The sequence below is a fragment of the Tamandua tetradactyla genome, chromosome 5 (assembly GCF_023851605.1).
Source record: "Tamandua tetradactyla isolate mTamTet1 chromosome 5, mTamTet1.pri, whole genome shotgun sequence".
Classification (NCBI taxonomy): Eukaryota; Metazoa; Chordata; class Mammalia; order Pilosa; family Myrmecophagidae; genus Tamandua; species Tamandua tetradactyla.
Genome location: NC_135331.1, coordinates 82,200,883 through 82,228,858, shown reverse-complemented (window position 1 = coordinate 82,228,858; position 27,976 = coordinate 82,200,883). Strand labels below are relative to the sequence as shown.

At 33.8% G+C, this 27,976-nt stretch overlaps 1 protein-coding gene across 1 annotated transcript; it reads right to left on the bottom strand.

Moving 5' to 3' along the window:
• Positions 1-3,203: 3,203 nt before the first annotated feature.
• LOC143682553 (olfactory receptor 4C15-like) lies at positions 3,204-4,139 on the bottom strand. Its single transcript, XM_077159176.1, has one exon. It carries the CDS (start codon positions 4,137-4,139, stop codon positions 3,204-3,206), a length of 936 nt encoding a protein of 311 aa, XP_077015291.1.
• Between the last annotated feature and the right edge of the window lie 23,837 nt (positions 4,140-27,976).

Here is a 27,976-nt window from a genome sequence, read left to right as displayed (position 1 = left end):
TTTTATATGTCAATTTTTGCCTTTTCATATCTATAGTCTATCCATGAAGTGTTGACTTTTAAAACTCTCACGATTTATACAATTGTCAGAAATTCATCAACCACATGCTTTGGCAGTGTTCACTGACAAATTTTTTAACAATTCTATAAGGCTAAATATTATGAATGAATAATAACATGATAGAAAAAATATTAAAGTACATAAAGTAAAAGTTTATAATAAAATTCACTTTATTGTACTGTAATTATAACCAGAATTGTTCTTGCTTGAAACAGCAATAACAAGTTATAACTCTGTACAAGTTCAAGAGGAGGATGAATGGCCACATTTTAGTATGTTACAAAAATGAGCCAGCATCAAATAAGGGCTTAATTTCCAGATATTTATGGTCCTTTATACTCCGAAGTTTCTTGGAGTGACTTTGGGTTGTATGTGGAATATCTCCATGCATGCTAAGAAGTAAAACTCAAAGATCTGGGTCATATGCTTATACAGAGAGATGAGTTTTTCTCAGATACAGCATCTGTAATCAATCTAGGAGTCATGGTTATAAACAAGTAAGCATCAGCAAAGGATAAATAGAAAGGAAATAAGTACATTCACCAACAGAGTTGCAAGTTAGAGAGACAGGAAGTTCACAAATGTTATCTCATCTTATAAAACATCCTTTGTTAACCCAAACAGAATCAACTTGGTGACACTGCTATTCAGTTCTGTGGCTGTAATAGATGCAGAATGGAAGCAGCTGAGAAACGTTTTATTTGCAAATATAATTGATAAAGTAGTGATTTGGCAAAAGCAGTGGACTTGGATTCTCAGTTTTACAACTTTAGATTTCGAATTGATGATTCCTCTTCAGAAACACATTTATTGATGTGGATACCAGTTGGCATCCATTATTCTTGACTTCTTCAGTATCTTGGCTGGACTGTGCTTTAAGAAAAAATTATTTTTACAACTTTTGTCCCATAGTGACCATAACATTAAGTTCATTTCCATTCAGAACATATGAGATATTTGAATGAATCACTGAGTTTTTCATCATTGAAGGGATCGCCATGTATGTGAAATCATCTATAACTCACACTGATGCATGATTTTGTGTTTCACAACCTAAGGATCCATCCTGATGTACCACTTTTCATATTTATATAACCTGAATGTCTTTTCTCACATATGATTCTTCTACCATTTTCTAGAAATTTTATTTTCTTTCAACTTCTGTTTCTATTTAAACACAATTTTTAAAAAGTATTTCAGAATTTCCTCATATATCCCCAGATATTTGCTCACTGTTTTGCTTTATTCTTTGTTTATATACATGTTATGGACTCAATGCAATCAATCTGTAATATTATATACACTCTGATGTTCATTTTGGATTGTTAAAAGCCTTTTTCCTTGCAACTAAAGAGAACTTACAATGCAAGTGCGCTTTTTAGTAGAGGTAAATTCACATATTAAAAATGTTTTATTAGGGTGGGCCACAGTGACTTACTGGCAAAGTTCTCACCCGCCATGCTGGAGACCCAGGTTTGATTCCCAATATCTGCCCATGTTAAAAAATATATAAACTAATAAAGGGTGGTGCGATGGTGACTGAGTAGCAGAATTCTCACCTGGCATACCAGAGACCTGGGTTCAATTCCCAGTGCCATTCCAAGCGAAAAAAAAAAAGTATTAATAGAAAATTTCTACCATTTTTTAATTCATCCAAATGGTTTTCAAATTTTCAATCATAAAAACTATGGTTAATTTTTTCTCACTTGTAAAATTTTATTTTTCATTAACTTCATAAAAATAATCTCCCATGGGATTACTAAGGTAAAAACATGAATATTTTTATAATTAATGGTAACTACCATCAAACAGCCTCCAACTAAGCACTATCAAAATTTATTAGCATTGCTTTAACTATTTATATAGCAAAATATCCAAAGTTTAGAGTAGATTAGAGTGCAAAAAAATAAAAGATCCTTCAAATATAAGTAATTTCCCAGTACCACTCTCCAGAAATAACTGTTCGTTTCTTACATAGTACTCCAGATTTTTCAGGCTTATGTTTACGTATTTTGTTTAAATATTCCTTCTTATGTACAAATTGGATCATTGTTCTCCATTGTTTCTACAAATACAGATTATGTTAGTGTTTTCTAAATGAAGATTATCTTGGAACATCATCTTCTCTGCTTGATTAGTAAAATTAACCATGACGCACATTTCTTTGATAACTGTAAAAGTAAAATATTTTTGATATTTTTCTTCTTATATTTAATTCATTCTGGATTATGTATAACATTTACCTATGAATTTCTTGATAAATTTATGTTTTGAACTTTTACCTTTTCTCCCATTTTTTTATAGTCAAACATATCAAAAAAAAGTTTCCCTTTGCTCTTTAGATTATCATTTCAGTTAGGGAACTGAACTTATTTATCCCAAAGTGTTTTTAATATTTATCTAAAATGATCTGGAATTAATTTTGTTATGAGTTTGAGACACTCTCCCTTATTCTAATTAAATATTGATCAATAAATCAATAACCATCAAGTGAATTATCACATATATACTAAGAACCTAATCATATGTGCTGTGGCTATGGGAGGATGTCCTCATCTTCTTCACAATTGAATTGGAGGGACAACATACATAAAGATATAATAATTAATTAGTAAAGTAGTACACACAATTGTATGTCATAGTACCTACAGTTGAGGGTCTGAGAATGTCTTGTCTCTGCCCTTCAGGAAATTTGTTTTTTTTCCTTTATATCCACTGAGATCAGTGTCCTAAAACAGGTTTCTTCAGTAAGTTTCTGGAACTTTTTTTCCTAAGCTCTTAGAAATTTTTGTCTTCTTCTCCAAATCTTCAAGGTTTGTCAAAACATGGTGTGAGTTGCAAGCTATCTGATAGGCGATTTGTTTCCTCTCTTTTGGTTCTTTCATTCTTCCTTCCCTTTTTGTTTATTAGATTCCAAGTAAGCATAAAATTCATTTTCTTAATTTACATATATGGATATGAAGTTTCTGACTCAGAATTTAGTGATCTAACAGTGGAAACATCTTTCCCTGACACTTACATTAGTGTTTTTCTCTATTGCATTATGTTATCCTGCTTTATAAGGTCCTTCCTCCCAAAAGTTTTTTTCTAAGACCTTTTTGATTTTTAGCCTCAACCTAAAAGATTTTGAAAATTGTAGTGTTTTAGTTTTCCTCAAAATCTACCACCAATCTGCTCCACACCTTCCTCATGGCAGTTTTTACTTCCTTATTCCTGAAGGTATAAATCAAAGGATTGAGCAGGGGAGTTAAGATGGTGTAAAATATTGCCACAATTTTGTCAAAGTAGAAAGCAGATGGAGGTCGTGCATACACAAATATGCATGGGACAAAGAACAAAATCACAACAGCAATGTGAGATCCACAGGTGGAGAGAGCTTTCCGCTGCCCTTCAGAGCTCTGACTTCTCAAAGACAGCAAGATTACACCATAGGAGATAAGCAACAAGGTGAAGTTTATGATGCAGATAAACCCACTGTTGGCAACCACCAAAAGGCCAAGGATGTGAGTGTCAGTGCAGGCAAGCTCCAACAATGGGTACAAGTCACACATGAAGTGATCAATGACATTGGGGCCACAAAAAGGCAACTGGAAAGTAAAGAGAATTTGTATCACAGAATGCAGAAACCCCCCTGTCCAGGCTACCCCCATCAGAATGCCACAGAGCTTGCAGTTCATGATAGAATGGTAGTGCAAGGGCTTGCAAATGGCCACATAGCGGTCATAAGCCATGGCTGTGAGAACAATAACCTCTACCCCAGCAAAGAAGTGTTCAGCAAAAAGCTGTGTCATGCAACCCTTGAAGGAAATGGTTTTCCTATCATAGAGGGAGTCCACAATCATCTTTGGGGCAATGACAGAAGAGAAGCATGCATCCAGGAAGGACAGGAAAGCCAGAAAAAAGTACATAGGGGAGCCCAGGAGTGCTGGGCTGCTGACAATGGTCACCACAATTAGCAAGTTGCCCCCAAGGGTTGCAATGTAGCCAAACAAAAATACAACAAATACTATTTTCTGAACATTTGGATTCGGTGAAAGCCCCAAAAGGATGAACTCAGTTACAAAGCTTTGATTTCGCATGACTTCAGAGAAAAAGTTGAACTATACCACAGTGAGCATGTAGAATTCACAATTAAGAGAGAGAAATTCATCTCAGACCAGCTCATGGTAGTATCATAGTCACCATCCAGTTGGTGCATCCATATGCAACATTATGTTAAGTGCTTCTTTTATTGTTATGAACTCAAAAAACTGTTAAATGTGGAGGTTAGGCAGAATTGAGGTGGAGGTAACTTATTGCATACTTTAAAATAACTAAGGTTTCCATATGAGAGACAAATAGTTTTTGTCTCAAAAGCTAACTCCGTCCAGTTAATGAAAGCTTCCAGGAGTGAACAGTTGAGGATTCTGAAGCCACATCTGAGCTCTGAACAAAGGAGGACTGCTATTTAATAGTGATGACTGCCATTGGCACGGAATGAGAACAGGGGTGACTTTCTTTCCCAATATTTGCACCCTTGATCAGGAGGTAGCCTTATCTACAAATAAAAAAGAAACAGCATGCAGTTTAAAGGCATTTGGAAATCATGCCGACTGTCCCAAATATTTCTTTAAAGGTCTGAATTGAATTGGGCCTTTAGGATGAACTGATTCATCCCTTATGATAAAGCAGGGGTAGAATGCCTAGCTCTAAGTTTCATGCATAACGAGTATGCACTAAGTGTTTAGTTGCCATGATTTTCATCCATCATTTCAAAATTTGAACTGAACTTTATAAAACTAAAAATACTACCTCACAGTGTTCTCTAATATTAACTAACAAATAAGACAAGAAAAGCAATTTCTCAGTGCCTATGTTTAGGAAACAGTCGTTGTTATATCATATTATCCTCATTTTATTTTTAGGGAACTCATACTTTGAAAGATTAAGGTTGAAAAAATGATAGATGGTGGATGTGGCATTTTAACACAAAAGCCCTGGCTCCAACATGAAGTCCTTTGCAAAGGATTAAGAGAGGAAAGAGTGGGAATGTTTTTTTTCTACAGTCTCCAAACATTTTAAAGGTTAAAGTCTTCTGATTCTTTTAGTCATTTATGAATGAGGCACCTTGGTGACAAAAACTGCAATTAATTTAGAATCAGCAGGTAAAAGCCCCATCACTTACATATACAACTTTGCGACAGCTACATAGGTGAGGAGTAGAAACGATGCTATGACTATAAGCCAAGGTGTTAAGACTTTGTTATTTGCAAATTATTTCTATTATGTGGCCCAAGCTGATAAAGTACAACTCTCCAAGTCATATAATTCCAATTTATATAACTTTATTGTAAAGTAGACTTGTTCATATAAAGCCTACCTGTACGTGTTACAGGATTATGATAAGTCAAATTAAAATTATGGCAACATTCCTTATAAATAAAGTATTCCCACAAGTTGAAGTTATTACTCTTTCACTTAAAAAGCTATCTCTCTGTCTTATCCACAGGCAACTTTTCCATGAATCATCCAGATACTTACATAAACCTTTGACTTCATTTTACCAGCTTTGATGGATCATTGGTTTTTACCTACATATATAACAGAAAATTATCAGTTAAATAGCTTATATAGTTCTGTGTTTGTTAAATAGATGAATAAAACAACAGTGAGATTTATTTTAAGAATTATTAAAAATGTAATTTTTATGATTACCATGTAAAAATTACAAAGGCAATTTACAACATTTAATAAAACCAATAAATATACAATTGTTTGTGTCAATAACGGCCTGTTTGCTTTTTTTAAAAACAGCCACTTCCATTATGTTCTTAAGGTTCTTGGTATTTGAGAAATGTATTTGAACTATAAATTTCAATCCACCTACAAGCATTCACCCAGAAAACCAGAGTATAAAACAAACCCAATAAAACCATTGGGTCAGTCATCAATCATTTATTAAAGTGCAAAAACTGTAAATATATGATCCAGTGGTGGTCAGCTTATCCCAGGGTCAAAGCAGGAGAGGCAAAGAAGTGAAATAAGTAAAAACATGGACTCAAGATTGGATAGGGTTCCAATCAAAGCTCTTCTATTTATTTGTGCATCTGGAAACATGTTTCATAAATACTCAATGCCTCTATTTCCACTTCTGTAAATTAGGTATAATAAGAATACCAATTGAAAGGGTTTTATGAGAATGAAATGAGATGATACAAATAAAAATATTTATACAGTAAGAAATGCAGAAGGTCACAATGAGGGGGAAGAATGAGCCCCAGAATCATTGACACTGAGAAGAAAAGCCATTTGTAATCCTTATTCCTGCCTTAAAATCAACATAGTTAAGGGCTTTCACTTATCCTTTAATTAATAAAATGTAAAATTTTTTGTCAGTATAGGTCTAATTTTTAAATGCACAGCACTCTTAAATGAACTTAACAACTCCCAACAAAATTATTGTGGCCCTCACATCATTAGGCATCTACTCTTACTATAGTAGATTATTTTTTCAAAGAAAACCAAATAAAGTGGAGATGGGAGACGAAGACCAAGGATCTTTGTTAATCTAATTATTAAATGTTTCATAAGCATTTACTTCACTTATCTGGGAATTTCTAAGAGAAATATGCACTAAGAACTAAAATAGCCACTAGATACAATAGAACAAACCCTCCCCCCATTGTTTTCAGGAAAAATAATTAGTAAAAATATTTGTAAAACTTTGACAATGATGAGCATGGTTTCCCAGAATTGATTATTTTAAGTCATTTAAATGGTAATTGTCCTAAAGACAATGTGTTCTCTTGTAGTGCAATATGGAACAGAAAAGTTACAGTTGTAGAAAAACTAGTGAGCTATGAACAAAGTCTGGATTTTAGCAAATAGTAACATACCAATGCTCATTTAATAGTTTTGACAAATATACCTATGGTGATGTAAGATGTTACCATGAGGGAAATTTGAGAGAGAAATAATACAATTCTCTATAATATGTTTGCTATTTTTCCATAAATTTAAAATTCTTCAAAAATCGAAAGTTTATTGAAAAGAAAAATAAAGGTTATTGTTTGGTTTTTGCTATCATAAAGTTAACAAATCCTTTTGGTATACACTCAAAAGATTGAAAATAGGAACTCTATCTGTAACTCAATTTTCAAAGCAGCATTATTCACAAGAGCCAAAACATGGAAACAACCCAAGTATGCATCATTAGATGAGTGGGTAAAGGAAAATGTGATATAAACACACAATTAGTGTTATTTAGCTGTAAAAAAGAGTGAAGTTCTGATACATGCCACTATATCGTTAAACCTTGAATAAAATATGATGAGGGATATAACCAGATACAAAAAGAGGACAGATATCAGAATGAGAGGACAAAGTTAGTGATGTAAGACATTCTAGTTTTCTATTCACCCACAAGGAAAAAATGAGAAAGATCTTAAATAAGTAATTTTAAATCACAGCTTCTGGAACTAAAAAAAGAATAGCAAACCAATTCCAAAGAGAGCAGAAGGAGAAAAAATTAAAGATTAATACAGAGATAAGTGAAACGGAAAATATAAAATCAATAGAGAATTAAAAAAAAATGAAAAGTTGATTCTTTGAAAATATCAGCAATAGCTCTCAATCAGTTTATGCCAGTAAAGCAGACTAACAAAAATAATGAGAGTAAAAATTAAAATAAAAACTGAAATTGGGAACCTTAATGCCATCCTTACAGAAATAAAGAGGATTACAAGAGGATACTACGAGCAATTGTAACAAAAAACTAGATGATCTAATTAAATAGACAAATTCCTAGAACCACACAAATCACCTAAACTGAATCAAGAAGAAATAGCAATCCTCAACAGACCTATAACAAGTAAAGGTATGAATCAGTAATCTTGAACCTCACGACAAAGAAAATGCAAGGGCTAGATGGCTTCACAGGAGGATTTTACTAAAGAATCAAATAAGAATTAACAACATTCTGAAATTCCTTCAAAAACTTGAAGAGTAAACATTTCCCAAAGCATTTCAAGCCAGAATTACTTAAAAATTATAAAGATAGCATAAGTAAAGAATATCATGAAACAGTATCCTGTAGGAATAAAGATGCAAAACTCTTCAAAAAATACTAACAAATCAGCTTCCAGTCAAGAAAGTGTCAGCATAAGATTCTTCAGGGGGACAACCTCCCAGAGAATTTTTGGATGACTAACAAAAACTGCCAGAGCTCTCTTCCTCAGAACCAACCCCAGAAAACAGTTAAAGGTTTGCAGTACTGAGCCAGTGCCAAACAAGAAAATGCAGCTATAAAAAAAAGAAGTTCATTGTACCCTTGCTAGCCTTTTTCTCATCCCCTCCCCAATGTGCAACCTTGACCCTGTTCCAGAAGGAGCAAGGCAGCTCATTCTGCACTGCCTATATGCCAATAATAATCAGTCAGGTGGCAGCTTGAAAGAAGGAACCAGATTGACTGATCTCTGGCCTGAAAGACTAAATGAGGAAATGCATCACTAATTCTCCCTCCCAGAAGTTGTCCTGCAAGCAAAAACAGCTTGTGGATTACTAAAGCAGTGTAAGAAATAATTAACTCAAAGAGGCTGGGACAAAGTATTACCAACATTCAGTTCCTGTAAACAGGGGTGTTCCTCAGGCTATGTGCAAGCAAAAGCCAAGGACAAGAATCAGGATCAGAAAGCTAAGAGGACCTTGAACTTAATTCACCTCTGGGCAATTATCTTGATAAGAGGGCTAAACTGTGAAAGTAAGCAAAAGCCAATATAAAGCCAAATTGCAGACTGTGAAAGGTAATTTTTACCTTGGTTTGTTTGTTTATGCTAACTTCTGGCACTGAAGGGTATTTCTGTCATATCTTTATGACATACAAACTAAGGAATGGAGAGCTCAGGAATTAAATTCCAGAATTGACACTTTAAAATATTAAAATGTAAAGTATGCAACAAAAGATTACAGGACAAAAAAAGAAAGAGGAAATAACAGCCCATCCAAAGGAACAAGATAAAAATTCAGTAACATCTTATAAGGAAGACCAGATATAGGAAAATTGAAGAGTTTTAAAAAATGACCTTCAGGAAATAAACAATATGAGAATCTCCATCAAAGACAGAAATTTTTAAAAGGACCCAAAAAGAATTATTGGTGTGGCTGACCAATGAAACAAAATATTTCCCAAAGGGTTTCAATAGTGCACTGTTACTGATGGAAGAGAACTGGCAGAAGAGAACCAGTGAACACACAAAGGCAAGACAAATGACGTTATTCAGGCTGAGGATCAGAAAGAAAAAGAATCAAAAATGTGAACAGAGCTTAAGATATCTGTTTGGCACCATTAAAAATATCAATATATGCAATATGAAATTTGCAGTCATAGAAAAAAGAAAGAAAGAAACAGGAATAATATTCAAAGGAATAATGGCAGAAGACTTCTTAAATTTAATGAAAGACTTGAATATACACATCCAATAGGCCCAAAAAAACCCAAACAGGAGAACCAAGCAGAGGCACATAATGGATAAACTGTCAAATACCAAGGACAAAGAGAAATTCTGAAAAATGCCAGAGATATGTAACATGTTATACACAAAGGAGACCCAATAAGATTAAGTGCTGATTTCTCATAAAAAACCAAGAGGCAAAATTTTACATTGTATATATGTTACTAGAATAAAAGTTACAGTAAAAAACCAATAGGGCTGTACAATACAAACAGCAAACCTAATAAGACCTATAGGCTATAGTTAATAGTATAATTATAATAACATTGTTTCATCAATTGTAACAAAGTTGCTACACTAACACAAAATATTAATTACAGGGAAAATTCTTTGTCTGAGTAGTATGTATGGGAATTTTTTATTTTCTGAATGATTGTTCTCTTTAAACATACAACTTCTTTTATTAAAAAACAAATCAAGGATAGGAGGATCTGGAACTGGGGGTGGGGGAGAGGCATCAGGCAGAAGCTTGCTGACCACCAGAAACAGACTGCCTTATTATTCTTTGGTCTCACTCAACAGGCAGCATTTGCATGACTGCCCTGAGCAAGGATTACTAAATGCTGAATATTTCATGGCCTTGGATGGGTCTACTCATACCACCAGCAAACCCCTTCTGTAAATAAACCATACGTCTCCCCAGGCCTGATACACCAAAAGGCAACTTGAGAATATGTGGATTTCTCTATGCTTGTGATTTACTCTTGTTGTGGATAATTTTTACAAAATGAGAACTGAAAGAAACAAAGGGAGTAGTAGAAGAAAAGGAGGGAAGTAAATAAAGCTAAAGAGTGTACTCTGGGCATCTGTGAGGATGGGAACTTTTGAGAGGTTCCTAGAGCAGTGGTTTGGTCCTGGAGTTCTCACAGGCAAAGCCAAGATTGTCCCCATGGGACCTGGGGCGGCTTTTGAAGAAAAGCCATGCAGATGCTCACCATTTCAGGAGAGAGCTTGAGGTTCAGACACTGGAGTTCACAGCTCAAGCCTTAATATCAAAGTGGTATCAACAAGCTTGGGTTGAGAACCAAACCCATAGAAAGAGATAGCTCTTGTGCATAAGCTATCTGAAACAAAGCAAAACAAACTTAAAAGCATCCACTGAAAGCTGTGGACACAGGAAATTATGAAGATATTCTAATGCAAAAGTAGGCAAACAGAATTTAATATTACAATATCCATTATTAAATTTAAAATGGATATTTTAAAGGCAATATTGTATTACCTTGTTTATATGAAGTACATGGAATAAGCAATTCAGACAGACAGATAATGTATTATAGGTCACCATAGGAAGATCGGTGAGGGGAATTGGGAGATATTGCTTAATGGCTACAGAATTTTTATTTGATGTGATGAAAAAGTTTAAGTAATAGATGCTGGTGATGGTAGCACAGTATTGTGAATGCATTTTATAACACTGAATGTGCACTTGAAACTGGTTAAATGAGAAATTTTAAGATCCATATATGCTCCTACAATAAAAAAAAGTTTAAAAAAAAAAGAGATGCAATCCCAGCTTTATCACTTGAAAGCCATGTTTCACTGAACAAACCTTCATTGCCCTCTCTCCTATAAAATAAGGATAGTGGCATTTGTTCAAGCTACCTTGCTACAAGTGTCAAATAAGACAGTTATAGGAAAGTGCTTTACATAGTAGAAATAAATAAGATATGAACTATTGATGGCAACATTATTTTTGAGCAGTGTCTACACATCCAAAATGCAATAGAAATTAAACCAGGATAAAATAAACTATGTGTTTTTAAAATTGTCAATGTCTAAATATACTTATAGATATATAAGTATATAATTGCAATGAAATTATTTCATTCATGTAATCCTTTCGGAAAACACTTTAGTAAATATTTCCATTTGTTATATTCTTTATACTAGTAACCCCAACACTAAAACGTATTCTCAAATGGAGGTCAGGGGAGATTCCTCATGGAAAGTGATGCAGTGCCATTTAAAATAGTGAAAATTCAGCAATATTTGAATAATAGGAAAATGTGTATGTGAATCACACTATTTCACATTAATAAGGCATGATGTAGTGAATAAATACTAATTACTAGTATAAAGATATAGCAAGGAAGCATTTACATTACCTGAAATGTAAAAACAGAATAAAATGTAATAATCATGCCCTTTTGTATAGATTTTTTATTATACTTTTAAAATTGAGAAGGAAACATATGAAAATGGTAGTGCTTTTTTCCTTTCCAAATAGTATCTTGTTATGAAAACAGGTTAAATAAAAAGTCAAGTGTAAAATCCTTAATACCATATTTCCCATCAACTAAACATTTCAATGAAGAGGTAGGATCTGGGGAAAATTCTATTATTTCTCTGGTAGAATTGATTTGTATAGGTAGAACTAACATGCTAACAGAATGCAAGTTAGAATCTTGCATTAAATACTTAAAAATATTTTAAACTTTTCATAAATAGCCATAGTATAGGATAAGATTTCTCCAACCTCTATACTTACTTTGACAACAATTTTAAATTCATGTTTTTTTTACAAAAGTAGCTTATTTTTTCCGTATTTCTCCTAGAAGTTCCCATGGTCTTCCCTTTCATGACAGCCATGTTGTTTTATAAGCTGAAGCTGCAACAGAGTTTACTAAGTGCCCCTACACAGCCATGAACTGTGGATATTTCTTGGGTCTGTGACCTTGTAGAATTTGCCTCTCAGCCCCCTACTGTCCTCATTGTCCACTATTTTTGTTCCCATTTGTTTTGGTAACAAAGCTAATTCTAATGCCAATCTTTTTGTAAAGAACAGAATCTTATGTTTCATCTTTGAAGTATGCATAACATTCAAAAATAAATGAAGAATTAGTATGAATGCTTCATTTTAAGCAGTGATTTGTAATTATATTTCAAACAATCAATATATAAAAATATGTTTTAGGGGGTGCAAGGGTAGTTCAGTGGTACAATTCTTGCCAGCCATGCAAGAGACCCAGGTTCAATTCCCGGCCTATTCACACCCCCACACACATAAAAAAAAAAAAAATTCAACTAATGGTGATGCAATAATGGAATACACACATGGAAAAAGAATGAAATGTGACCCCCATCAAACAGCATACAAAATATATATATATTTTAGATGCTTTTGTATACATATACAAGTGCAAACCAGTCATATCTGCATATATGTTACTAAAATGTAAAAAAAAGACAAAAATCCTGTTATTAATTTTTCTTCCTGAGTTCATTAAGTCCGTTGTGTTTTTGATACAGAATTATGTTATAATTATTTACTTCAGTGAGAAAATTCTCTGTTTAGCTAAGCACATTCTCTTCCCTGATGACCTGGGAAATCTCTTCTCTTCAATATTGCTCTGCTGATTTGCCTAAGTGATTTCTCCTCTTGAATAATCATTATTCCCAGAATGAAAAAATAATGATAAACTATGTTTCCATCCTTCCTAGTGGATGCCTGAGCCTTCTTTATCCTGTTTTCTTAATGTTTTAGCAAATTTTAGAGGAGAGAAAAAGGCTATTACAAATAGCACTGAAATACTTAAGGACTTCAGCCATTGAAATATCCTTGAACAATTCTGAGCTAGAAACCTAATGCTGTTAAATATTTGAACTCACATAAGGAAAATAAAGTGAACAAATTTCTGAGCTCTGTGACTTAAGTTACTCATCCTTCCAAAACATTGTTAGGGTTTTTTGTGGATATATTAAATGTAATATTATATATTAACAATTTTAAATAATACAGCAGAATTTGAATTAAAATACTGTAGTTTTTATAGAGACTCAGGAAATTCATTTTCTCAATCTGAAACATGAGGACGTGCAAAAGTGTTAGGGGATTAATAATAAATGAAATATATTTAGAAATAATAAATAAAATGCTATTGGAGAGCTAGGACAAAATACACATATTATTTAGCTGGAAGATGATAAGCTGAAGAGAAGTTTAATTTTATTAGAAGTGAAGTAATAGGTGCTCCTAGCCTCAAAAAGTGTTGGAATTCTGTTGTGAGAGCACTGTTTGCTGACACTACTTATACACCAAGACCTATTCTAGGGATTTTGCATGTTTTATTCAATTTACATTTCCACAACCTGCTATGCTTGGTAATAATATTATTCCCTTTAAAGATGAGGTCTCTGGGAACTAGAAAAATTTACATGACTAGTTAAACCGTACAAAGTTATTAAATTATACACTCAAGCATTTAGATTTGGAGACCTGACCACAATACCCACACTTTTAAGCACAACATCACAATTTGAAGTCTGCCCTGAAAAGTCAGAACATGTGAGCATAAATCTCACCATGCATCAGTTCCTTGAAAATTCTGGTGAAGGCAATCTCCTATTCTCTGTAAAGAGAAGTCCATTCAGTGGCTAGACAAAATGTCAAGGTTCTTTCCAAGTTTTATTTCTACATCTTAGAGAGTGAAGAAAGCATCTCTGGCACTCATGGTAGAAAATGTTCCCCATTGCTTCTGAAGTGCTATGTTCTACATAGTCTCAGGGATAAAAATAAAGGAGTGTAAGTTCCCTCCTTGATTTCCCACTAGAATTTAATGTTTCCCTGAGAGGTCATCAACCTGTAGAACTGTCTCTTTGTTCTGCCCCCAGGACATGGAAATTTCCCATCAGTATGATTTTCTAGGGCATGGTTTCACGAAATTTGGCTTGCTCAAGTATTTGAAAAAACTTTTATTTCCCTGACCAGTTAGGTTTTTCTTTTTCTTTCTTTTCTTTTTTTTGTAATTGCTCCATTGTTCTATTTGAAGATAGTTCCATTTACCTTGATGTTCAGGAATAGAACATTGCATGCACTGACACAGAATATAGTGTCTTTTTATAAAATATATGCATGCTTAATAAATGCAAGAGCTGAGTTCTGAGATGTAGTACAGCATTGATCCATGCATGTAACATGTACTGTTTTCAGACTGGGATAGCAAAGACAGCATAGTAAAGAATCACATATTTTATATATAAATCTACAAAGATGTTTAGATTTATCCAAAATTTTGTTTTATTTTCTCTCAATATCAATATCTCTTGATATTCTATACATTTGAAATTAATAATAAAATTTGTAGATATTAAGGGGATTTTTCTTGTGTTGTTTTTAATTGAAACAAAAAAAATGACATGTCTATGTACTCTGATTGATGTAACAATGGGATTGAAGGTTGAGGAGAAACTTGATCTTAACCAGTAAAAATCCTCATAAAGTTGTCTGAACCAAGCAGTTTGTTACTGAAAAGAGTCTTTATTTATTTTCTGCTACCTATTTTAGTGTCTATTTTCATCCCATAGAAAGATGCAGAATTGAATTGATTTATCAGAAAATTCAAGGCCTTAATTTCAATCACCTATGGAATTAAAGAATAAGGATTATTTTCTCTTTATTAAATTTGAGGCGATTGTCTTGATGCAGAACAACAGAGTATTTTTCAAAATACAACTCAACAGCTGGACTCCATAAGTTCATTATGGAACCCTGGTTAAAACCTGAAACCACACTTCACACCTTCTACTTTATTCCATACCCTCTTTTGTTTAATCCTTTATCATTTGTTTCTGTTAAAGGAAGAAAGGAAAATAACACTGAAATAATATTTTAAAGATGAAGTGGAGCAGATAATATAAGAAATATGTCATTTTGCATAGTAGTACCAAAAAAAGGTGAAATACAAAACTTACAAATCAGATGATAAAGAGAAAGACAGAATTAAAGGAAGCCACAGACAGAGAGATGTGCAAAAAGGGGAAGGGGAAAGAGGTGTATATATGTACGTAGAGATTTGTCCTTCCAGAATTTATGCATCAATACACTCTTCCCCATGAATTAAAAGTTTACTGTTATTATTTATTAAACAAAATTTATACTAAATTTCTTAGATAGATGGATCAATTTCTGTACAATTTCTTATTGTAAAGAATTCCTTAGAATTCTTTATTACTGTGCCTATAGCAAAATGTTTAAAACCAGAGCTTTATATGTTCTGATACCCATTAGATTTAGTCCTCCATCTCTATTCTTCATACATATAACATATATATATATATATTTGTTATTATTACCAAGGCTTTTCAAACACAGACACACATTCATAGAAATGCTAGAATTGGCTTATCAATTTCCATTAAAAGTGCTTTGTCTTTTGGGGGGATTTTATTAATTCATCACAGAGTTGATGTGTGTAAAATCATGCCTCCCCTAGGGTATGCAGCGTCAAATGTTCTTGGCATGATATCTGCCTATATAAAAAGTTTTATTAGAACAATAAATAAGTTGACTAAAAAATGTATTACAAAATTCAAGTACATATTCAATGTAACGTATTTCTTCTTCTTACAAAGACACCACTCATATCAAATTAGGACCCACTTGAATCCATTTTGGCTTCCTCTTGACTAATTACATCTTCAAAGGTTTTATTTCCAAATAAGTTTACACTCATAGAACCAAGGGTTAGGACTAAACATATCCTTAGGGGACAGAATTCAACCCATAATATGCCTTTGCAGATACTTAATACCAGTAAAACTTAATGGGAGTCTGCTTGGGAATTCTGGTAAAGTTTTATTCTTGATAAATGTTTTCTTTCTTTTCCTTTCTTCTTTCTTCCTTCTTGAAACACAGTAAAGCAACCATTTTTCAGCCAAGAGTAAAAACGCTTCATGGAGAACATGATAAAGCAAGTTTCTAGAAAGAGCCTGTGTCTGTCTATATTTACCATAGAGTCTATTTTTTCTGGACTTACTGTTACTTGAAAAAAAATCTTCCAAGTTTCTGAATTGTTTTCTACTGACTACAACTGAGGTTTACTGCAAATAATAAAGACACATTTATTGCCTCTTCTTGGTCATGTTTTCTTCCACATAAATTTTAGGATGATTTTATTTAAAAAAGAAAAAGCAAACCTGGAATTTAAATTGGAAGTGTGTCGAATTCATATGTTAATTCAGGAAATTTTGTTTTTAAATAATATTATCCCCTCATCCAAAAGTTGTTATGTGGTTTGATTTGTTGGTGCTTATTTTATGACTTTTAACATGGTCATCTGGTTTTCTTCCATTTGGCCCAAAGCTTCTCTTATTAAAATTTATTTATAATTGACTTATAGATTTTACCACTCTAGTTGGAATTTCTTTCCCTTTCTAGTTTTTTCTTCCTGTATTACATGCAATATGTTTATTTTTGTATATATATCTGAGATTTAGCCACCTTACCAATTTTCCTATTAATTATAGACATTTTTATCATATTTGTAATGATTTTATAGGTTTATAATATTTCTCCTTGCATGAAGTTGTATCACAGAATTTAGTATTATTTCATTCATGGCAGAAAATTTGCCTCCTTACTCCCAATTCAGTGCATGTTCCAAAAAACACAGGGGCCACTGGTTGATTTCACAAATGTTACATCTGAAATGGACTGTTTGTAGGTTAAACACAAAATATCATGATTGCATTAAATAGTTGTTTGTTTGTGGGCCAAATATACATATGTAAAAGCTCACCAGAAAAATGTCTGCTTTAAGAAAAAAGACTACATGCTAAATTAGGGAAAAGGAAGAAGTTTTAACAATATATCTTATATTAATTAATATCTTATATTAATAAGATAGAGTTATGGCATTAAACTAGACTTGAAGAAACAGAATTTAATGCTACAAACAAGGAACTGAAGAAAAGGAGTCTTAAGAAAGAAAATGTTTAGCAACCTGTATGATATCTCTGAAGTAATCACTACTTCAAAAAATATAAAGAAACAAAAAATATTTAAAACAAACAGATGACAGCCATTTCTTGCTTACAAAAGTAATAGAAGACTGAAATTTAAGGTTTACCAACTTTTTAATATTCTAAACAGAGAAGCCTAGAATTGTTTGAACTTAATATGGTGAAGCAGAAGTAGACACAGAGGTAGGCAGAGGGTAAAAGTTAATCAGATCTGCATTATAAAGTGAGGGAATGGATTTTGAGGCATGTAGAATAAAATGATAGAGGTAAGACATAAAACACTATTGAGTTCTATGGCATTTTATTAGGATCTAAAACCCATTTATTTCCTTTGAGTCTGTAAAAGATTATTCTGGAATCAGTAGAGTATACAGAGAATGTGCTCTTTGAAACCATATTATCTGAATTTATATCCCATACCCTCACCTATTGCCTTTATAACACTTGGAGAATTCTCAACCCCTGACCCTCAATCTTCTCATCTGAAAATAGGTATAATAATGGTATCTTAAAGAGTAATAGAAGACCACATGGCCATTATTCAATGAATGTCATCTATTAACATTCTGTGGATGGCTTAGGAGACCACAGAAGAGGATAAGGTAGTTACTTATTCTAATTTTGTACTGAACAAAAAGAAATAAGCAATCAGTATAAGGCAAAGATACTGGTGTACCAATGGATGGCATAGTTCTCAGTCAAAGTTTCATCACAAAAACCAGGTAAAGTCACACAGGCAAGGAATTATGCATACCCAGCTAAGTTGCTACTGTAGTGAAAAAACATACCTCATCAATATCAAGGACAGAGAATACAACTGAGGGAAATTCAAGTAATCTGTTGCTTGGCAAACACTGGACATATTTTAATTTGTTTCAGCAGAGTTGAGAAATATCATCACCAGTGTGAAACACACTGAAAACTTTTTGAAGTTCTGCTTTATGCCTGTTACCAGGGCATAATTATCAATAGTGTCTTGCTCCACTCAATATCATCTATTTAGACCATACATTGTATATTTTCCCTCCTTAAAATTATCTTATTAATTTAATCTTGAGCACAAAAGAATTTGAATCACACAAAAACTTGGACTTTGTCTCTTCATAATCCATAATTATTCAAAGAGTGTTTGCCCTGGGCACTCAAAAGAATTTTGTTGAATAAATGAGCAATTTTGATGAACCTCAAGATGGCTTATGTATTTTAAAAATTGCATTAGTGCCATTTTCATTAAATAATTGAGTCCCATTTTTCTCATAAAAATAGGAGTAATTTATTTACCCCACAAATATGTATTGAGTTTCTAAGATGTACAATACAACATGCTAGACAGCAGGAATATACTTTTAAGCCACATATGGAAAACCTTGCTACTCATGGTGGTTACATTAACAAAAGCACAAGAGATTTGTAAAGTAAAATAGAATCCCATCATTTCGCCTGCTCAAATGGGAAGATATGTAAAATAGAATCCCATCATTTTGCCTGCTCAAATGGGAAGATATTACATAAATATTGTCCATTTGTTACAAAGATTCACACAATAAATCTATGAAACATAAATTAAAAATTATGCTGCATTTCTTAATAAGTTCAATCATCTTGTCTCCCCTAACTCTGCACAAAGCCTATCAAAATCTTGGAAGATACAGCCGAAGTGCCTAGGTAGAAAACATTAAGCCCAATAGATTAACTCAATCAGAGGCACTTATATTTCAATCTCAATTGTCTTTTTTCATCAAAGTACTAGGTAACGATCTGAAAAACTTTTTTTTTAATTTTAGAGCTCTGCCATTTATTACTTCATAAGCCTTGGGATCCAGATGTTTCTAGATTCTAGATTTTCTATCTCTTAAAATGAGGGAATTATACCAAATTTTTTTCAAGAGCTAATAAATTCTATTAATGGTTGACTCCTTTATTTTAAATATGTTTGAAAGATTTATAGGGTAACACACTGGTTGTTACGTGTCTTATTTGCATCTAATAGAAAATTTAGAACACCTGTGGGGGATTAGACTCTCTGACTCCTGCAGCTCTGAGTCTTTTCTCCCTCTTAATAGTAACGGTACCCAAGGAGGTCTCTTGAGTGTGATAAAAGTATTTCAACTCAATTTTAATAGCTCCTTGCCTCTTTGCAACCCATTTATATCACATGATTAAAGTCTAAAATTTTGCTCCCTTTTATTACACCCATGCTCAAAAGACAGAACTTTAAAATAATAATAATAATAAAAGCAATTAAAAGAAAGACAGAACTTCTGTCTCCACTTATGGTAAATTTTCCTTGGCTCTTTAAACCCATGAAAGTCTTTACTGCCTTTAACACTTGCTAAAATACTTCTAGATATCTCATCATTGGCACTTAACTTTGAAAAGCCAGGAAATTGAATCCTATTTAATTTCTCCAAGGCAGTACTGCAAACAGCAGCAGCACTTTGTATTCTTGCTTTACATATCTTGGTCTAATAGTCAGTGCATAGACTTTGGATTCAGAAAAGAGGCATATCCTAAAACATTGGGCAAGAGAACAAACTTGCCTGACATTCTATTTCTCCTCCTCTCTTAATATGTACATTTCTACCAACACAGTTGTGCACATTAGTTTACATTGAGTATAGTAGGAAGTAATCTTTTCTTTCTTTTTCCTTTTCCTTGCATTGTTATGTGTGCTGGTTTGAAACTGTTATGTGCCCCAGAAAAGCCATGTTCTTTTAATACAAATCCAATCCTGGGGGGGATAGACCTATTATAGGGTGGAGCTTCTTGATTAGATTGTTTCAATGGAGATGTGGCCCACCCAACTGCCGGTGGGAAAATTGATTAGATTATTCCCATGAAGATGTAACCCCAACCTTTCAAGGTGGGTATGAATTAATTTACTGGAGTCCTTAAAAAAGCTGATGGAGAAAGAGCTCAGAGCCACCATAAAGAGCAGAGAGATAAAACCAAGACACAGATGCTTGGAGATGCTCAGTCTGCCTCAGAGAAGCTAAATGAGAAAACACTGACTCTTAGAAAGCCCCTAGAAGCAGGAGCTGAGAGAGCTGTTTAAACTCAGAAGCCAGGAGAGGACAGCATACATCACAATGTGCTTTCCCATGTCACAAAAGAATCTGGATGCTGCCTTTCTTCCAAGAAGGTCTATTATTGTTGGTGCCTTAATTTGGACATATTCATGGACTTAAAATTGTAACTTGTAACTTAATAAATATGAAAGCTTATCCATTTCTGGTATATTGCATTCTGGCAGCTTTAGCCAATCAAAACACTATGTATATGTTACATATCAGATACATAATAGCCAAAATAATAAGTAAATATACACTGAAGATGAAAAATTAGTATAAAAATGAAAGTTATTGCACTCTATGTAAAACTGATTATTATTAATTGAAACTGAAAATAATAATTGTGAATATTTACTTAGCACTTATTACCTCCTAGATGTGACTTTCACAGCATTTTTACACACAGTGACTCATATAATACTAGCAAGGACACCATCATCTTCTTATTAACCTTATTTTTCAATTAAGGGAATTAAATATTCTTTTACAATTTGTATAAATATTGATAGATACTCGAAAGCTATTTTTAAGTTATATTTTTAAAAGATTTTTTTTTACTATCTGGATATGGACATTACAGTTTTCAAGTCCAAGCTATTCTTGGAATTATTGTAGGAACATATTCCCTTCTATGTGTTTCCTGCAACCCAAATTTTCTCAGCCAAGGAATTTGTCTCCTTACAGTTTCAGAGTTTCTCCTGTCACTTGCACCAATTCTCAGCAGAACTAATCACATTTCTTTATTCTCTTCTTCATCCATGAAATCTATTCTTCACTGATGTCCCATTTCCTCTGCTGTTAAACTATTCTAAACCCATAATATCCCACACCCTTAATTCCCCTTGCATATATATCATGTATGAAGTAGCAAAGGAGGAAAAGAGTAACACATTTCCATATTAGTGCATTTCCTTAATTTCTTTTGAATGTGTTTTCTTGACCACTTCATTTATATATTTCTCTTTTGTCTAAAATGCATTGCACTCACTTGATTTCTCTATCAATTTATTTTTCTCTACTAAACTCCATATGTGATACTGAATGGCAATTTCCTTCATGATTTCCCCAAATCATAAAAAAATCTACTTTGTTCTGACATCCTCTGAAGGATATAGAACTAATAATTCATGGTGGCATTTTACTTAGATAATGGGAAGTTATCATTGAAAACATTCTCAAAATCTTGAAGGAAAGAGGTAAAATATACTTTCATAAAAAATAAAATCAGCATATTTATGAATAAAAATATAATTTATGTTGTATATATTAAAAGATATCTTCATTTGAAAGTAATATTTATTTCTTATAATTTGGTTGGATTTTTACTTACTAGATGATAAGCTCATTAGATAAATTCCTTTCATTATGAATTAAAGGTAGTGTTCAGTATTTAGAAAATAGTCAGAATAAATATTCAACTTCACTGCCAAAGATTAATGAATCTCATCATGCATGGAGGTTGTGTGGGTCCTGGTTGCAGGGCTTCCTTGTTTTCTTTGAGGTTGGCTGCCATATCTCCTGATTTTTTAAATATCCTCACTGTAATTATGCTGATTTTGTATCCTATCCTGAAGTTGTATACACACTGTGGTCTCAAGGGTGGAAATGCACATATAAATTTCTGCTTAATTTGCAATTGGTATTTAAAGTAGGTTACCCAGGAGATTATTACCTCAATCCCCCTGCTCACTTTTTCTGCAAGCTAAGATTTTCCAAAAGAAAAGTGGGGCAAATGAGCAGTTTAAAATGATGAAACTCCTCTCAAATCCCTAAAAGTACTTATAGCAAGATTGACAATTCTTTATAACCTTTGAAATTTGAACTCAAACCAAGGATCCCATCTTCATTCAAATTTTGGAGGCAGCCCAGCATGTGCTTTATGTTACAGCAAATTCTGAAGAAACAAGAGAGTACTGGGTCTGAGGTGAGACAAGGTGGAAAATGGGAAAGATGTCTAAGGTCAAGGAAACTAGACCCTGGCTTTTAATTTTGGTTTGTTTCAGAATACATTGTTCGGAATATTTCTTGTATGTTCATTCAAATTTGTCCTACCTCTTACTCTAGCCTCTGAAGTGGCCAGTTGTTCTGCACAGGTTCCTACCTGTCAGCACAGGTGCATATTTACTGAATTGTCCCTCACTAACAGTAAGATAAGGGTTTCTGTTAAAAAATAAATGAGCAGGTATATCCTCCAAAATAAATAAGATGCTCTGTGGTTCAGGCAATTAAAAAAGATAAATAGACAAAAATTATTAAAATAGCTATAAAATGCTTCATAACCAATGTAAAACTTTAGTTGTACACTGTACTAGACTATGCAAAGTACAAGGTGGGAAGTTTCTAGTTTGGGAGAGCAATACAAGGAAAGGACTAAGAAAGAATTGACCCATCTGAAAATGATGCTTATGTTATGGTCAGGACAGGATAAGGAGAGTAAGCTGATTAATTTGATAGAAGGGATGAAATTTATCTTATTGGGGCAACCATAGCATGAAGAACAGCAAAAAGTATATAAATTGCTTATTGCTTTGTGTTAAACAAATAATTTTTTTATAAATTTCTTATTTTTAAAAAGTATATAACAAACACAAACATTCTTAACCTATGATCATTCTGTTCTACATATATAATCAGTAATTCATAACATCATCACATAGCTGCACACTCACAATCATGGCCACCCCCCAGAACATCTGTACCAATCCAGAAAAAGAAACAAAAAGAAAACAGGAAAAAAACATACACACAACACCCCCACCCCTCCCACTCACTGACTACCAGCATCCCAATCCAAATTCATTTTAACATTTGTTCCCCCTATTATTCACTTTTATTCCATATGTTTTACACATCTGCTGACAAGGCAGATAAAAAGAGCATCAGACACAAGGTTTTCACAATCACACAGTCACATTGTGAAAGCTATATCATTATACAATCATCTTCAAGAAACATGGCTACTAAAACACAGCTCTACATTTTCAGGCAGTTCCCTCCAGTCTCTCCATTACATCTTGGATAACAAAGTGATATCTACTTAATGCGTAAGAATAACCTCCAGGATAAACTCTCGACTCTGTTTGGAATCTCTCAGCCATTGACACTTTATTTTGTCTCATTTCACTCTTCCCTCTTTTGGTCAAGGAGGTTTTCTCAATCCCTTGATGCTTAGTCTCAGCTCATTCTAGGATCTCTATCCCACTTTGCCAGGAAGGTCCACACCCCTGGGAGTCATGTCCCATGTAGAGAGGGGGAGGGCAGTAAGCTTGCTTGTTGTGTTGGCTGGAGAGAGAGGCCACATCTGAGCAACAAAAGAGGTTCTCTTGGGGGTAAATTTTAGGCCTAATTTCAAGTAGGCTTGACCTATCCTCCGTGGAGTCAAGGCTTATATGAACAAACCCCAAGACTGGGGCCCAGCCTATTGCTTTGGCTGTCCCCACTGCTTGTGAGAATATCAAGACAATTTTTTAATGGAAGAGTATAGAACTTAATATTTGAGAGAAAATGCTATAATATCTATTCTGTACAATTTAACCTTATATTGGACTACAACATTTTACTTATTTTCCAAAAACAATCCTCTTGTCTTTATAATATGTACAATGCTGTCATAAGTATCCTGGATTTATAATGAGGAAAAAAGACAGGTAAATAGCATAACCTAGCTCACAGTTGGGTTGGGGGGATGCAAAAGAAGGTTTTTGGATTATTTGCTTGTCATTTCAACTACTGCTGCAGCTTCTCTGATATTAGGCTTGTCAGTCCTTTGATACTCTACTGTATATTTAGAAAAAACTTGATAAGTTCCAAGAGAAATACCTATTGGATATTAACTGAAATTATACTGAGCCAGTAGACCAATTTAGAAGAAAATGCTTTCTATACAATATAATATCTCTAGAATAAGGTACTGGATCTCCCCTTTTCCTTAAATCACTATCATGTGCACACATAATAAATTTTTGAAGATGTTCATATTTTATAGTTGCATGTTTCTTTTCTCTTCCTCATTCATTTCTTACATTATTACTTTTCTCATTGTATTATTCTAATAATTTTCTAGTTTCTTGTATCGGGCACTTAGTTAATATTGAACCCCTGATATTTATTTTAGCTATTTAATGTTATGCATGTATCTCCAATAATGCAATCATTTAGTTATTTCTTATCTAATTTTATTTTAAAGGACTTTCATTGAAATTTAAGTTTTCATATAGAAAACTATGCAATTATTAGTTGCACTAAGTGAATTTTCACAACATGAACTTGCCCACATCACCCACTATCTATATTAAGAAATAGAACATTAGTAGTTACACAGTAGATTCCTTCCTCCAGTCACACAAACTGCTATCCTGACTTCTAACATAGATTAGTTTTACTAATCTCACATATTTTTATCCTCACATACATGGAATCATAGATATAATTCCATCTGTCTTTATTTTTCAGCATTATTTAGTTGTCAGATTGTGACATTTTTCCATATCATAAGCAGCAATAGTTCATTGTTGATATTCTATTGTATGAATATACTGCCATATATTACATCCTTCTACATTTGATATATTGCAAGTTTGGGACTATTCAATCAATGCCCTCTGAAGTCTATCTTTTTTTTGGTGAACATATACAACCATTTCTGTTGATTGCATTTCTTGGATTGGATTTCTAAGACATGGGAACATGGTGGTGTCAATTTTCATCAACTATTTTCCAAAGTAGGTGGTTGGTTGTATCAATTTATACTCCACGAGTAATTCATGAGTTTTTTAATTATTATATTTAATTCATTATATTTAATCTCTCCATCTGCTGACTGATATTTGAGAATCATCCACCGACTCAAGGACAAGACAGAACTGAATTCCAGCCTCACCTATTCATACTTTGCCCTTCCCTGCTATCATAGCTACTTCAGTTTTGACTTCTCTAGGGGCCCTCTGATTCTTCAAAGAGTAATCCCACGCCCACTAAAAGCCCCAGTTTCCTGATGGTTCTTGTCAGAAGGTTTGGTCAGATGGAAGTTTCATGAGTTTATGGAATGCCTTATTCATCATCTTGTTACATATCTTGCCTTGAATCAGACGAAGTACTTTATCTCATAGTAAAGTAAATGTGGCATTGCACCAACTCCAAAGAATTCACTTTTCTTGGCATACACACATTACTTTGTTGTAGCTTGTATGTCAGAATGGTGGAATACTTTACTGAACATTTAAATATCAATTCAGAGAAATCACTTTGAAAATTTGGGGCTTTAACTTTAAGGATATAGTGAAAAATGATATAACTTTGTTTATTCCATGTCCAAAATAAACTGTTTTCAGTAAAAAGGAATGCAAGGCCAAGTAGCTCCTTTTACTATAACACTAAAAACCCACTAAAATATTTTTTTCTTCCTTTCCCACCATTTTCAGCGCAATGAGTTTTTAGGTTTTAGTTTAAAAAGATGTTATGCTTTCAACAAGGAATATAGCAGTGTTTTTATTGAATTGGTAATTGAAAGTATCACCTGGAAATTTTGTACTCCTTACCCCTCTATTAAACTAACAAAGATGGGCCTGCATTGATTCATACTGATAATTAGAGGAAATTTGGTGGTTATATCACAATGACTGCAGAGATTAAAAATTTCCTCTATTGATGGAATTATTTAAGGCATCTTCTAAAATTTTCAAGACAAATTCAAAAGGTAGTGAAAAGATAAATCAACAGTGTAAGTTATAAAAAAAACTAAAACTTCATAACCAATTGTAGCAACAAGGACTGTTGCAATAATTCATATTTTTCTTTGCAGGTTAGATTTATATGGCTATATATGTATAAAAGTGTGTTTATATGTTTGTGTACACACACCTGAAATAAATTAGGGAAAACTCTGTACACCATGCAAGAAAGCACTGGAGCCTCTGAGAAGCGGGCAAACTTTATTGCCATGACAGACTCAGAGGACTCAAAGTCTGAGCCCCGCATATCCATTGTTTCCAGATTATATAAGCTAATAAGCAAGGTGGGAGTTACTATGGGAACTGGTGGTAAACACTGGGAAAGTACAGAAACAGCTTGCAAGGTGGGAGTTACACAGCTCGTTCCTTTTGTCTGAGATGGGTCATGTGTGCAGACATCCTGTTTTACATATGTGACTAGGAGCAAGTTTTGTGTACCTAACTAGGAGCAGGCAGATGCAGCACACATTTTGTTTTACTTCCTGAGAGAAAGCTTGCATTTACATACATTTATGAGTGCACAAATTCATAGAGTGATACACACAAATATATAAAGTGATACATAAAGTTATACAACAATAATAATGAGGTTAAACTTATGAACTACCTCATTCTCCCCTTTTAATGATATTATTCATCACATTTTATTCTATAGGTGTAGCACCATTTTTGCTTGTGGGGACTAATTCATAATTGTGACAGTTCAAGGCATGCAGGCATCTGAGATGAAGTAACTGGGAGGCAGTTTTTCTGTCTACTAAGGCTTCTATAGTTTGACTTACACTTTTTAGTAAGCAAGGGAGAAGGCAGGGGAGGATAAGACTTATATCTAACAACACCAAAACACATCCGATCAGAGTTTGACCCCTTCAAAAGTTGACAGTCACCCTCTGAGCAGGTTTTTGGGGTCCCAGTCATTCCAGGTCTGAACTGGGACATGGGCTAGGGTTTTCATTGGCGATTTCTTCTATTACTTTTCCTTGGTCATATAACTGCAAACAACAGTTAGAAAGGTTGAATTTTCCACATACTCCACCTTCTTTTGCTAACAGGTAATCAAGAGCCAATCGGTTCTAATAGATGGCTGTTCTGAATTTGGTTTGTTGCTATGCCAATAGATTTAAGGCATGGGCAGTTTCATTTGTGATTAGTTCTACTACTGCCTGGAGCCGAATGATGAAGTTCAGCATGTAAATTGGGGTCCTATATCCCCATGACCCATCTTCTGTCCATGTTGCCAGACCATGATACTGGATGATGCACTCAGAAGGCCACTCGTTGTCTTTCCAGTTTCCTATCTATATTCCTCTCTTTTGGACCCAGTTATTTTCTGATTCATACACTGGGTACCCTAGTAGTTCCCCTTGCTTTAGGGGGACTAGAAAGAAAGAAGGGAGAATGGTTCCTAATACACAGGCTCCTGACCACCCTGCAGGCAATTCAGAATAGGCTGTTCTGCCACAGATCCAATACAACCCTTTGGGGGTTTTCCAAACCCCTGGAGCTGAAATATCACTCTGAAAACCTTTTAGGATGGGGAAAGATTCTGATGGTGAAAGATCAGGAGCTGTGTGATTTTTATCTGATCCCCACCATAAGGTGGCACTTTTACTTGATTATAATACCGTTGGCCCGAACAGACAAGGTCCCTGACTGGAACCGGGAAGATGTCTCCCCATCTAGCTATATGGTTTTTTCCAATTATGGAAGTTGTCAGGTCCCACCTGCTGGTCTGGGCTGGGAGGCAGTTACATTTACTTTTTCTGTTGGCATTCTTTCTCTTGCTTCCCATGGTCATTGGTCCCCCATATTTGCTCCTCCACAGACATAACAGGAGGAAACATTTAGGGAGGAGGCCACCTATTCTGCTAGTTGAAAGAACAGA

What these genes read in the sequence shown, in the direction of transcription:
- LOC143682553 (XM_077159176.1), bottom strand. Translation starts at nt 4,139, where the DNA reads ATGCGAAATCAAAGCTTTGTAACTGAGTTCATCCTTTTGGGGCTTTCA.